Below are 12,718 nucleotides of genomic sequence, written 5' to 3' on the forward strand. Positions count from 1 at the left end.
TAGAGCGTTATTACATTTATTGCTAATGCAATTATATGGCACATTGACTTCTGAGGAAATTTTAGATAGCACTCGTCATCAAAAAGGTTGCCTACCCCTGCCCTACACTGTATGCGCAGAATAGTTTTCTATATGAGATCACTGAAAAAAGTGCAGCCTTACCTAATGTCTACCCTACTGTTACTCATTTTATATTAAGATTGAAAAATCTAGTTGGTATTGGTATGGCTAATAACCTTCAGTAATAGTAATGAATCACACAGCAATAGTACATTCATGTGGTTGTAAAAAGCATGATATAAGTATTCAGAATACATTACTCTCATTGAGTAACTTGAGAATTTTGTAACGAAAATATGTTACAAAATACATTTTGGGGCATGTATTCTGTAATCTGTAGTGGAAAATATTTTTAAAGTAACCTCTACAACACTGATAATGGTGTCACACTTGACACACCCCTAATGTTGCACAACAGGTCCACATAATCCAGGCAGCGACAAGCACAACCTTTAGTCACCACAGAGGACTTTGAGCCAAGGATAATGTCTCACAGTAAGTTCACACAACAACTATGTTTTAATTGTATGTACTGTATCAGATAAAGTAATGTTGTTTTTAACTATTTTCACAGATAAGATTTCAGTCATGATTCTGGGCAATGTGAAGTCTTTGAAGAAAGCTCTGATAACCAACATCCTGGGGAAAGATTTATCTGTTTTAACCAAAAGAAAGATTCTGAAAAACACTGAGATATATGACGATGATACATTTGAGTTTACATGTACACCAGATCTGAGCACAACATGTGATGATATTAGAGAGCTATTTTCTACAAATTCAAACTTTGACCTGTGTTTGTTGGTGGTAGAGGATGGATTTTCAACAGGAAATGTGCAAAAGCAGATAAAAGACCTCAATAAGAAGACTGGAAAACCAAGAGAAGAGTTCACAGTTGTGCTTCCGCTGAGACACAAATTTACAGAATATCCATTCAAATTCTACACCCTCGAACAGGTTTTCAGCAAACTGAGCAAACTACTTAAAGATAAACAACTGATGCCAACCAACAGAAAGAAAAGGTAGAGACAAATGAATGGGTGTCAAATATTTATATATAATTGTTTGACAGTACTTTTTCAATTACAATTGTTCAACATGGTGTTCAACCGACCAGGAAGCTCTCTTTGCTTCCTGGTCGGTTAAACCAGTTAATGTGGTTTAACTTCTACATCTTAGGCCTGCTGACACTGCTGAACCACAAGATGGAAGTAAGAAGAAAGGTAAGCCACACTCGCTTGCTCTTTGTGTGTGTGTGTGTGTGTGTGTGTGTGTGTGTGTGTGTGTGTGTGTGTGTGTGTGTGTGTGTGTGTGTGTGTGTGTGTGTGTGTGTGTGTGTGTGTAGCCGCTAAACTGGTGGAACTAAATCTTCACCACCACGCCTATACAAGCAGAAAGGGGAGTGAGTGGGTCAGCGCTCAGAGCACAGAAATTTAGCTGGCTTCAAACACACCATTTATTTTCAGGATAAAACACAGTCAGAACCCCAAATACAAGCTAAAATCCCCGTATACAATAAAAATAGTGTTTACAACCCGCTAAAAACCCTGCCGGCAGGAATGATTAAACGCTAAAAACACAAAGCTAAATGAATGTTTTTCCCTATACTAAAAACTCCCCCCCAGGGTCCTAATTCTCCCAGTCCAGCAACACACGGGCAAATTCTCCTGAGCTGAGAGAGACAGGAGAGGAACTCCTCTTCCGGGATGTGGACTCTCGCCAGCAGAAGACCAGGGAGGAGGCTCCTATCTCCACCTGACTGTGCGCAATCGTGCAGTCCAGCTACTCTCCACCTCCGCGCACGGCCTCCCTCGTAGCTCCGCCAGATGCAGGCAGAGGCGTACCCCTGCCCTACTGTGGATTTCACGCGTCGCCTCCCACGGTCGCTATTCTGTCCGTCGGGACTGGATCGCCGGGTTGTGCTGGCCGATCGCCGAATGTCTCGTGGCGCCCCACAGTCAGGCCAGAGGTCCTTCTTCTCATATGCTGGCTTGCACACGTTTTGTTTTCCAGCTCTCCACTTTTCGTGTGTCTCTCTCTTTTTTGTCTTTGCGCTCACTATCTCCCTTAAGTCAGTTTGGTGGCTGATAGGCCACCTCGGGGAACGCCCCCACCTCACAGGTGCCTACAATTGTCCGCTTAATCCACAGTGGAATAATAAAAAACATATTGTTCAATCAACACTATAAATCATATGATTGTTGGGTTTTTCTCTGTATCTATGAAGCGCCTTGAGGCGACTTTTGTTGTGATTTGGCGCTATATAAATAAAATTGAATTGAATTGAATTGAATTGAATTGAATAAATATGGAGATAAAATCATGCAATAGGAATATCAATAAACAAACATGCAATATCACTATTACAATAAAATCATGCAAATAAAATCGACACCCTGTACCAACACAGTCTGATCCAAAACAAAATATAAAAACACAATTTTCCACTGTGTGACATCCCCCCACATTTTACCTGTGACAGTCCCTGTCACCCTAGTCAAGCGACCTGTAACGGGCGGGTGGCTGACCAAAATTAGGCCTTGTCGAGCGCCGCACCTCTGACAACTCTTCCGGCTGCTGGGCTGGGGCGCTGGGCACAAAACCATAAAATGGAGGCTCAACTAGCACCTCTCCCTCAACGCTGACTTCCTGCCCCTCTGAGTGGTAGTCTGCTGCAGGGGTAACGCACAACTTTAGTGCATTCCGATGGAGGACCTTCTCCCCCCCCCTTTCTCCGGATGCACCCTATATACTACACCGGTATTGCCAACTTCTTCCACTACCACATACGGCTCTGAGCTCCAACCTGGGTGCAACTTGCCTCGTCCCTGCCTATTCCTGTCCCTTATCCAAACTCTCTCGCCTGGCACCAACGGCAGGGCCCGTGCACTTCGGTCATAAGCCCTCTTGTTTTGGGTGGCTGCTGCCCTCATCTTCTTCTTAGCCATCTCATAGGCAAAGGATAGTTTCTGGTGATGGTCCTTAACCCACCCTCCCAGGTTGTGGCATGGAGAATCCCGCTCAACACCTAGGTTCAAATCCACTGGCTGCCTCAAATGCCGCCCAAACATCAGGTACGACGGCGCATACCCTGTGGCACTATGGACAGTATTATTATATGCTTGTAAGAGCTCTGGGAGATATTCTGGCCACCTCTGTTGTCTCTCTGACTCTAGGGACCGAAGCATGTGCAGCAATGTCTGGTTCATCCTCTCAACCCCACCATTTCCAGCCGGATGGTATGGGGTGGTCTTGCTTTTTGTAATGCCATAGCATTTACACAGCTGGTACATCAGGGCAGACTCAAAACTACCACCTCTATCTGAGTGTAGCCTGGTCGGGCAACCGAAGGTCTGAATCACGTGAGCCCAAAGAGCATGCACCGCAGTCTGAGCAGTCTGGTCTTTGGTAGGAACTGCCCAGGCGTACCGTGTGAAAAGATCAGTCATAACCAGAATATTCTGGTACCTGTCTGTAAGAAAGTCCAGGGCCACAACCTCAAGGGGATAGGACACAATAACGGGATGCAAAGGGGCTCTAGGCCTATTTCTATCTCGTAGGCCACACGCAGCACACCCTAGCTGGAATTCGCGCACCTCCTCTTCCATGCTGGGCCAATAAAAGAAGCGACGTATCCTGGACAGTGTCTTTTCCACTCCCGCATGTGCCGCTGCCTCGTGATACTTCTCCCACACCTCCTTGTGTCTCTCTGCAGGACATAGGATCTGAAGGTACATTTCGTTAGTGTTAGGGTCCCTTACCTCTCTGCACAGCGTATCCTCGCAAACCTGCAGCCTTCTCCATTGCTGTAATAACTTCTGTACAGGGCTAGGTAGGGATCTCCTCGTTGGTGCATCAGGGGGGATTCCCTGTTCCACATACTCCCTCAGGATGCGCAGATCCATGTCCTTTTCTTGAGCCTCCTTCCAGTCATTCATCTGCGGCACCAGCCCCTGTGCATCCCGACGTGGAGCACTCGTGGTGTTTATGTAAGCTGTTTGACAGTCTGTGGGAAATCTAGAGAGAGCATCAGCATTAGCATTCTCTTTTCCAGCCCTGTACTTAACCTCGAAGTCAAAGGATGCCAGCTGTGCCACCCAGCGTTGCTCTGTTGCCCCAAGTCTAGCATTCTGTAAGTGGGCCACAGGATTGTTGTCGGTATACACGACAAACTTGGCACCTGTCAAGTAATCCTTGAACTTCTCAGTAATGGCCCATTTTAGAGCTAAAAGTTCCAGTTTGAAGGAACTATAATTTTTGTCATTTCGTTCGGTGGGGTGTAGGCTCCTGCTGGCATATGCAATCACCCATTCCTTGCCATCTTGCACCTGAGCTAACACAGCACCTAAGCCTTGATTGCTGGCATCAGTATAAAGTGCAAAGGGCTCCAGGAAATCTGCATAAGCCAAAATAGGGGGCTCGGTCAGAGCACATTTCAAGCTGTCAAAGGCTTCCTGACATTCAGCAGACCACTGGACCTGCATGCTTGACCTGCTAGAAATTCCCACGAGCAGAGCATTTAAAGGTCTAGCCAACCTAGCAAACCCTGGGACAAATCACCTGTAATAACCTGCCAGGCCAAGGAAAGCTCTGACCTGACGGGTGGTCGAGGGAACAGGCCAGTTCTGGACAGCTTGGATTTTCTCAGGGTCCGGCCTTACCCCTTGTTGGTCGACAAGATGCCCCAGGAACTTCACCTGACGGTGGAACAGCTTACATTTGTCCAGCCTCAGCTTCAGACCATGTTGCCACAGCTTCTGCAGGACATTCTCCAATTGCTGTAGATGAGTAGAGCAGTCAGGTGAGTAGATTATTATATCATCCAGATATACCAAAACAGATTCAGAAAGGTGACTACTTAGACACCGCTGCATCAGGCGCTGGAAGGTGGCAGGGGCATTACAGAGTCCAAAAGGCATGCGATCAAACTCAAACAAACCCAGAGGAGTGGTAAATGCAGTTTTCTCCCGATCCTTAGGATCCATTTCCACTTGCCAGTATCCACTCATTTTGTTTTTGTATACAGCTAAAAAACTGCGACCTCAAAACCGCTAGGGAGGTATTGTCACCATATAGAGAATCTAGATATGCGAATATTTTCCTAATCTGGTCTCTATCTTTTTCTTCTAACACGCTTACTTGACGCTTTGCCTCACCGCTTAAAGCCCCAATTAAAATTTCTACTTTCCGGGCCTCAGCTATTTCTTGAGCATTCAATAAACCTTGTATTTGTTCTTTCCAATCTCCATATGAAACATCTGCTTCAGGACCCTTATATTTTGGTACCCAAGGGGCACCCGGATACACCGGCATCATCATCTCTATATCTGCACTCCAGGTGCGGAACACTGCTCCCCAAACTTGTATCCTGTCGACAAACGCCAAAATTATGTAGCCGCTAAACTGGTGGAACTAAATCTTCACCACCACGCCTATACAAGCAGAAAGGGGAGTGAGTGGGTCAGCGCTCAGAGCACAGAAATTTAGCTGGCTTCAAACACACCATTTATTTTCAGGATAAAACACAGTCAGAACCCCAAATACAAGCTAAAATCCCCGTATACAATAAAAATAGTGTTTACAACCCGCTAAAAACCCTGCCGGCAGGAATGATTAAACGCTAAAAACACAAAGCTAAATGAATGTTTTTCCCTATACTAAAAACTCCCCCCCAGGGTCCTAATTCTCCCAGTCCAGCAACACACGGGCAAATTCTCCTGAGCTGAGAGAGACAGGAGAGGAACTCCTCTTCCGGGATGTGGACTCTCGCCAGCAGAAGACCAGGGAGGAGGCTCCTATCTCCACCTGACTGTGCGCAATCGTGCAGTCCAGCTACTCTCCACCTCCGCGCACGGCCTCCCTCGTAGCTCCGCCAGATGCAGGCAGAGGCGTACCCCTGCCCTACTGTGGATTTCACGCGTCGCCTCCCACGGTCGCTATTCTGTCCGTCGGGACTGGATCGCCGGGTTGTGCTGGCCGATCGCCGAATGTCTCGTGGCGCCCCACAGTCAGGCCAGAGGTCCTTCTTCTCATATGCTGGCTTGCACACGTTTTGTTTTCCAGCTCTCCACTTTTCGTGTGTCTCTCTCTTTTTTGTCTTTGCGCTCACTATCTCCCTTAAGTCAGTTTGGTGGCTGATAGGCCACCTCGGGGAACGCCCCCACCTCACAGGTGCCTACAATTGTCCGCTTAATCCACAGTGGAATAATAAAAAACATATTGTTCAATCAACACTATAAATATGGAGATAAAATCATGCAATAGGAATATCAATAAACAAACATGCAATATCACTATTACAATAAAATCATGCAAATAAAATCGACACCCTGTACCAACACAGTCTGATCCAAAACAAAATATAAAAACACAATTTTCCACTGTGTGACATGTGTGTGTGTGTGTGTGTGTGTGTGTGTGTGTGTGTGTGTGTGTGTGTGTGTGTGTGTGTGTGTGTGTGTGTTCCAAAGGTTTTTAAAGAAACAATTAATGTTACTTATGTAATGTTATTTATAAAGGAAGCTTCTATTTGACCTTTTTGTTCAGGCAGCAAATACTTCAGACTGCAAATTACATAACGAAACAGCTTGGAATCACCTAACCTAACATGCATGTCTTTAAGAGGAAGCTGTAGTATGGGCTCAAATTGTGGTCATTAATATTTTGTACTTGTAAATCAAATGCGTATTTGAGTTTTGTAACCTTTTAAACCAAAATGTGTGAAAGTTTTATGTTTGTGCATCTACAGATGAGAATTTGCGTGTCTGTAAAACATATTTGTGTTTGTAAAAAATATTTACACAAGTACACATTTTTTGTTAAGGTCTGGTTACAGATACAAAGCAAAAAACTATGTGTAGAACCTGTTCCCTGGCTGCATGTGGCTTTCAACTTACACATACAAATTTTGACCTATTTTTTCTTCCATTTAGCTGATTGATCAATATCATGTCAATCACAAATTTTAACAATTCAACTAGAGAACAGATGGGTTTGGCTGTTGGAGGGGTGCTTTACGGAGCTTCAGCTCCTGGAAGAATAAATTCCCTTTCATGTGCCAGCCCAGCGTTTTCCTTCATCACCACGAAGGAAAACAGTCTGTGCGTGTCCGAGTTTACGTGCTTATACAGGGACCTCCAGAGCCTTTTCAACGGCTCTGTGGACCTTCTGGGAAAAGCAGTGTTGTGGAAATGACACACATTTCACTACTGGGGATAGTTACAAAGCTTTCTTCGTTACGCCATACATGTTTTTATTGAACATTTGAAGATAAAACAACACAAACTCTTGTAGAGGATATAGAGTCAGCGATACAAACGACAAGTAGCTAGGAGCTAGTTCACATAGAGCTACTGCAAAAACCCACAGAGCTCAGCAGCCAGCGCAACAAATTCTGGATCCTTGGCTCTTAGTTAGCATTAGCAGCACATGCTGGGTCTGCTGTGAAAGGACCTTTACGCTGCGCACTGTGACTCACAGCAATTTCTAACCACTGATATACCAAAACTTCATCCTAGCTTGACTGCCAGTTTTAGGTTTTCGTAAAGATGTGAGATTAATCTTGCGTCTTCCTGTTTTTATAGACCATCTAGAAGGCTGTCTGGCAAGGACTTCTCTTTATTATCATCTTTAGATGGTCCATCAGTGTATTTCAACTGTTGTTCAGCTTTTTGATTACAGAGAAGGCTGTGGGAAGATGCTAGGTAGAAAGCTACCTACACCTAGCACCTAGCAAGAAAAGTTGACTTTAACAGGAAATGAAATGTCAGTGAACAAACTTCTCAGCCTTTTGTGACAGTTAACTGTTTTGAAACATATGAAAATGAAGGGTTAGTTCAATAAAGTTATTGTCTTAAGGATGCATTTGCATTGTTTGATTTTAATATTTATCACTCAAACATGGTGATGGCATTGTTGCATGAGTAAGAATACAAACACACCCAAACTTTGGACATAATTTCATCCTGTTTTAGGGCCCTATTATCATGAAATATTTATTTAAGGCATTTTAAAACTTTTTGTGACCCACAGACACTCTGAAAAAGTAGCTGATTTGATTTAAAGAAACGACTTATTTTATATTTAACTCAACTTCAGCTTGTTCTTTACTTCAGCAAAGTTCACCAGCACCACAGTGAACCTCGTTCTTCTGGGATTGGCTGGGACTGGAAAGAGTGCCAGTGGAAACACCATCCTTGGAAGGAAGCACTTTGTTTCTAAACCCAGTTCAAACCCAGTCACCACAGAGTGTCAGGTGGAAGAAACTGACATAAATGACTTACATGTGTGTGTGATTGATACTCCAGACATGTTTGATGATGACACTGAACCATCAGTTCGGGACAAACATGTAAAAAGGTGCAAAGAGCTCTGTGAGTCAGAACTCTGTGTGTTTGTGCTTGTGATGCATGTGAGCAGATTTACAGATGGTGAGAGAGACATACTGAAAAAGTTAGAAAACACTTTTGGGACCAAAGTGAAAGAACAAACTGTCATCCTGTTCACCCGAGGAGACGACCTGGAGGAGGCAGACATGACCCTGGAGGATTTTCTTCATTCCTGCCAACCTGGTCTGAAGGAAATCATAGAAAAGTGTGGCAACAGGTGTGTTCTTTTTGAGAACCGCAGCTCAAGTTCAGACCAGGTGGAAAAGCTAATGAACACAGTGAGCGTGGTGTTAAAGAAAACAGCAAAGATACAATAAATAAAAGGAGGCTTGGATATTTTTGATTATAAATGCAAATAGTATGGATCTTTTTTAAAGGTGTGTCTGTGTGTGAGATTCGTTAGTTATTAGTATTAACTTCGAATTTGTAATGTGTGTGTAATTGATGCAAGATTTTTACTGTACTGAATTTTAATTGGTGTGAAAGATTTACAATAAAACAAAGTTCAGTGTGCCTTATTTCTCTTTGGTGTTTGGACCTTGCCACGATGATTCTGTCCTGTTGGATCAGTGAATTTCTTCATCAGTTTGTCTGGTTTGTTGTTTTTTTGTTTGGTTGTTTTGGGGCAGGGCACACAGCATAGTTACTTCTTTTGGAAGTAACTAAATAGGGAATATGGTAACATGTTAAAACCAGGGTGCGAGCTGTCCTTGATGATGTTTGCTGCTCTGCTGAGGCAGTGGAAGAAATACATGTCCATCAAGCAAGGTGAGAGGGCAGCCAGTAATCTTTTGTGCTGTCATGACTACACTCTGAAGCCTTGCTCTATCCACCTTTGTGCAGCTGCCGTACCATACTGTGATGCAGTAGGTTAGCAGGCTCTCAATGGACAAGCGGTAGAAGGTCAGCAGCAGGTTGGAGTTCAGCTTGTACTTCCTGAGGACCCTCAGCTCATTGTGAAACCTGCACCCAACCTATCATGTGATTTCCTGAGGTCAGATGGCCCAGGATTTGAGAGGGCGTTGAGGTGTCTGGGGAGGGAACTGAAATGTAAACATTGGCATCCTCAAAGAGTGACCGTTGTCCTTTAGATGCAGATGGACTGCTGAGTCTTGTCCCGTGGAGGTGGCTCTTCTATGTTGTGCCATGTGCTTGTGAAGTGGATCGCGCTTGTACATACAAATATTTTTTAAAGTATTTTTTTGAAATAAGTATTTGTAAAAAACACGCTATTTGTGCCTTTCCGAATACCGTATTCGGGTTCAGCTCCACTCCTACTTTTCACATTTGACCAACTTCTAGATGGCATAATTTTGTTAGAGGTCTTAGCTCAACAGGGAGAAACAAAGGCATTGTTGTAAAGGTTTGACAAACATCACATAATGTTGGACTGTAAAGGTAAGATAAGATAAGATAACCTTTATTAGTCCCACACGTGGGAAATTTGTTTTGTCACAGCAGGAAGTGGACAGTGCAAAATTTATGAGGCAAAAATTAGAATACAATAAGAATAAATACAGTACACAGCTGTACAGAATAGAATAAAATAAAATAAAATACTATATACAGTAGAATAAAATAAAATAAATATACAATAAGATAAAAATAGAATACAAATACAAATACTATATACAACTGAGTAAAAATACAACGATGACAGAAAGGATTATTGCACTTAGTAAAGTGGAAATACCTGTCACACCTTTGGGTTTTCTCTGGATATGTTTTCATTGTGTGCCCTCATAATGAACCACAAATATTTATGGTGTTTTTTTATGGTCAATTTCTGTTCAAAAGAAATGTTTGGAACGAGGCCACGAGGAGTTCTGTGGAAATGTCTTAGTCAACAGAGCATTTTCCACAGAACTGTGGTTGTATTCTGTGGAAACAGAGAACACAATGACAGTCCTGTTATTGTGTTCTTTACGCTCGCTGAAGCTGGCTCCAGCTAGTATTTAAAGGGTTCTTTGATCCACAGACAGCTCAAACAGTACATTACAATAACGCCCCCCACAGACAGACACACACACCACCACCAGAACCCCCTCTCCAGTCTTCATATTTACAAAGTGATGCAAATCACAGTTTGGCCATAACGAACACAATGTTCAAATATAAGAGTGTCCATAAGTGCAGGTGGTACCAGGACACCCTAGGTCGCAGGTTGATGATCGATGTTGTAATTGTATCACAAGACCTGCAGCAGTATGTTGTGGACACTCAGGCAAAGAGAGGGGCTGAGCTGTTAACTGTTCACCAACTGGTGGTGAGTTGGATCAGGTGGTGGGGAAGACGCTGGACAGACCTCCCACATCTAAATGTATAGTGAGGGTGGAAGAAAGAAGGTTTGGGAACTTATAAACTTAAAAACTGAGTTTTCTCATTTGTGAAAAGAGTTTAAATGTTCTAAAAATGTACCTTAGCAACTGGTTGTATTGTACATAGTACATTTGTAATGAAGTGGCTCTATATAAAGAAATTGTTGAATAATCAAATAATTTGCCCTCGAAACTTTGCACAGACTGCTCTTTTTTTTTTTTTTTTTTTTTTTCTAAATGACATCAGAAACAGCAGTATGCGACATTACGTGATGGCAGAGCTTCAGTTCATCCTTTGTCTTTTTTTTTTTTTTTTTTTTTTTTTTAATAAATAGGACAGGGGGAATGAATGAGAGAAAGAGGGGGAGAGAAAGACAGAAAACCAAAGGGGAGAAGAGACGGTGAGAGGGGGGGGGAAGAGAGAGAAAAAAAAAAAGAACTCCTGGGTCACCTGTATGGAGAAAAAAAAAAAACAAACAACAAAAAAAACAAACAGAGGAGACAGCAAACAACAAAGAGCAACATAATAATAGAGAAAACAAAGCACCATCACAATAAACTAGCTAGTCATAGATATCAATATTTACTAAATAATAAACGATATTGTGCAGCACGCAAGATAGACAGCGCACAGTGTGCTTTGAGGCAGCAGCCAAGAAAGCTTTAGTCCGCGTCTGTGAATACCCATGTGTGCATACCTATGTGGATCAGCATGCTTGCATTCCAAAGGTTTCTCCATGTAATGATCTGCTAGGGAGTGTGGGGGGGCCACAGCCCCGTCCTCCAGGGTGTGAAGCGGGTATGGAGGAGATCAAAACTCCAGACATCCAGAGGCCCCCAGAACACAAGAGACCATGGAAGACCAACAGAGGGGCAGCCGCGCCACTGTTCCAGTAAGAGCCGAGGAGAGTCCCAGATGAGGGCTCGCCCAGCAGCCGCGGAGCAGAAGTCAGGGGGAGTTGCAGTGACGCGCCCGTGAGCTCCGCCGGCCCCCAGCTGTGCCTGAGTGACCGAGCCCCAGGCCGAGAGGCCGGGGGCACCCCACCTCCAAAGGGGGCCCGAGCGAGCCCCAGGCCCCAGGCCCCGACAAGCGGCCGCCAAGGAGTGAGCCGGTGTGTACCCGGACGCCCACCCCCAGACACAAAGAACCACCAACACACCGACACCTGAGGGAGTCCGCCACCGGCAGGGGAAGTGGTGGTGGGTGGAGATAGGCCTCCAAACCTTGGAGGGCCTGAGGTGTCCCCAGAGAGGTGGCGTCTGATACCCAGCCTGACATATAGACACAGACATACAGGCACACACAGACACAAACATCCATTCCCACCCTCATGCTCTCATATGCACTCACTCCACACTCAACCAACGTGGAGACAGACATAAAGAGACGCTGTACACACGATCACACTCCCCAAGCGTACTCTACAAACCGGGTCTAGGTACCCTTGCCCCTGGAGGGGGGAATTGCACCCAGACCCAGGTGGTGTTACCCTTTTCCCTGCGGTGGGGAGAGGCAGACCGCCCCGACTCCGCAGCAGCAGGGAGGCCCCACACCCCAGACCGCAGTCGGACGGCCAACTCCTCCTACTAGCCCTCCCGCTCCAGCAGGCCGCAGAGAATGGGGGTGGGAGAAGACTCCAAACCTCCCTCCACCCGCTCATTGTAGTGTTGATGCATATGTGTTCTAAGGTGCAATTAAAACCCAGGAGGGCATGGAGCTACCTGCCAAGGAGCAGCAGGTAAGCGCATAGTCCCTCCTGCTAGCCCTCAATGACTAAGTGTATTTAAAATTGAGAGGTGGGCAACGACGTCAGGGGTGAGGTGTACACCCTGATGGTAATTTGGACTCCGTGATTGTGCCCACCCCTAAGATCCTATATGTATGTCTAATGAGAGTGTGAATAATGTGAATGTCTAAGTTGTGGGATAAAATTGAGGGAGAGGCAGCCAGAA

General features: G+C 44.7%; 1 protein-coding gene across 2 annotated transcripts; it reads left to right on the top strand.

Moving 5' to 3' along the window:
- The first annotated feature begins 475 nt into the window (after positions 1–475).
- On the top strand, positions 476–8,960 carry LOC309713826 (uncharacterized protein). Of its 2 annotated transcripts, none has more exons than XM_082545692.1 (4): positions 476–555; positions 635–1,082; positions 1,240–1,283; positions 8,175–8,960. In XM_082545692.1, exons 1-4 carry the CDS (start codon positions 546–548, stop codon positions 8,762–8,764), a joined length of 1,092 nt encoding a protein of 363 aa, XP_082401818.1. In that variant the 5' UTR covers positions 476–545; the 3' UTR covers positions 8,765–8,960. The 2 variants fall into 2 exon arrangements, with proteins under 2 accessions (XP_082401818.1, XP_082401819.1); XM_082545693.1 differs by having other exon boundaries at positions 514–555; positions 1,018–1,082.
- The last annotated feature ends 3,758 nt before the right edge of the window (positions 8,961–12,718 follow it).

Source organism: Aulonocara stuartgranti (assembly GCF_965226115.1).
Source record: "Aulonocara stuartgranti genome assembly, chromosome: 9".
Lineage (NCBI taxonomy): Eukaryota > Metazoa > Chordata > Actinopteri > Cichliformes > Cichlidae > Aulonocara > Aulonocara stuartgranti.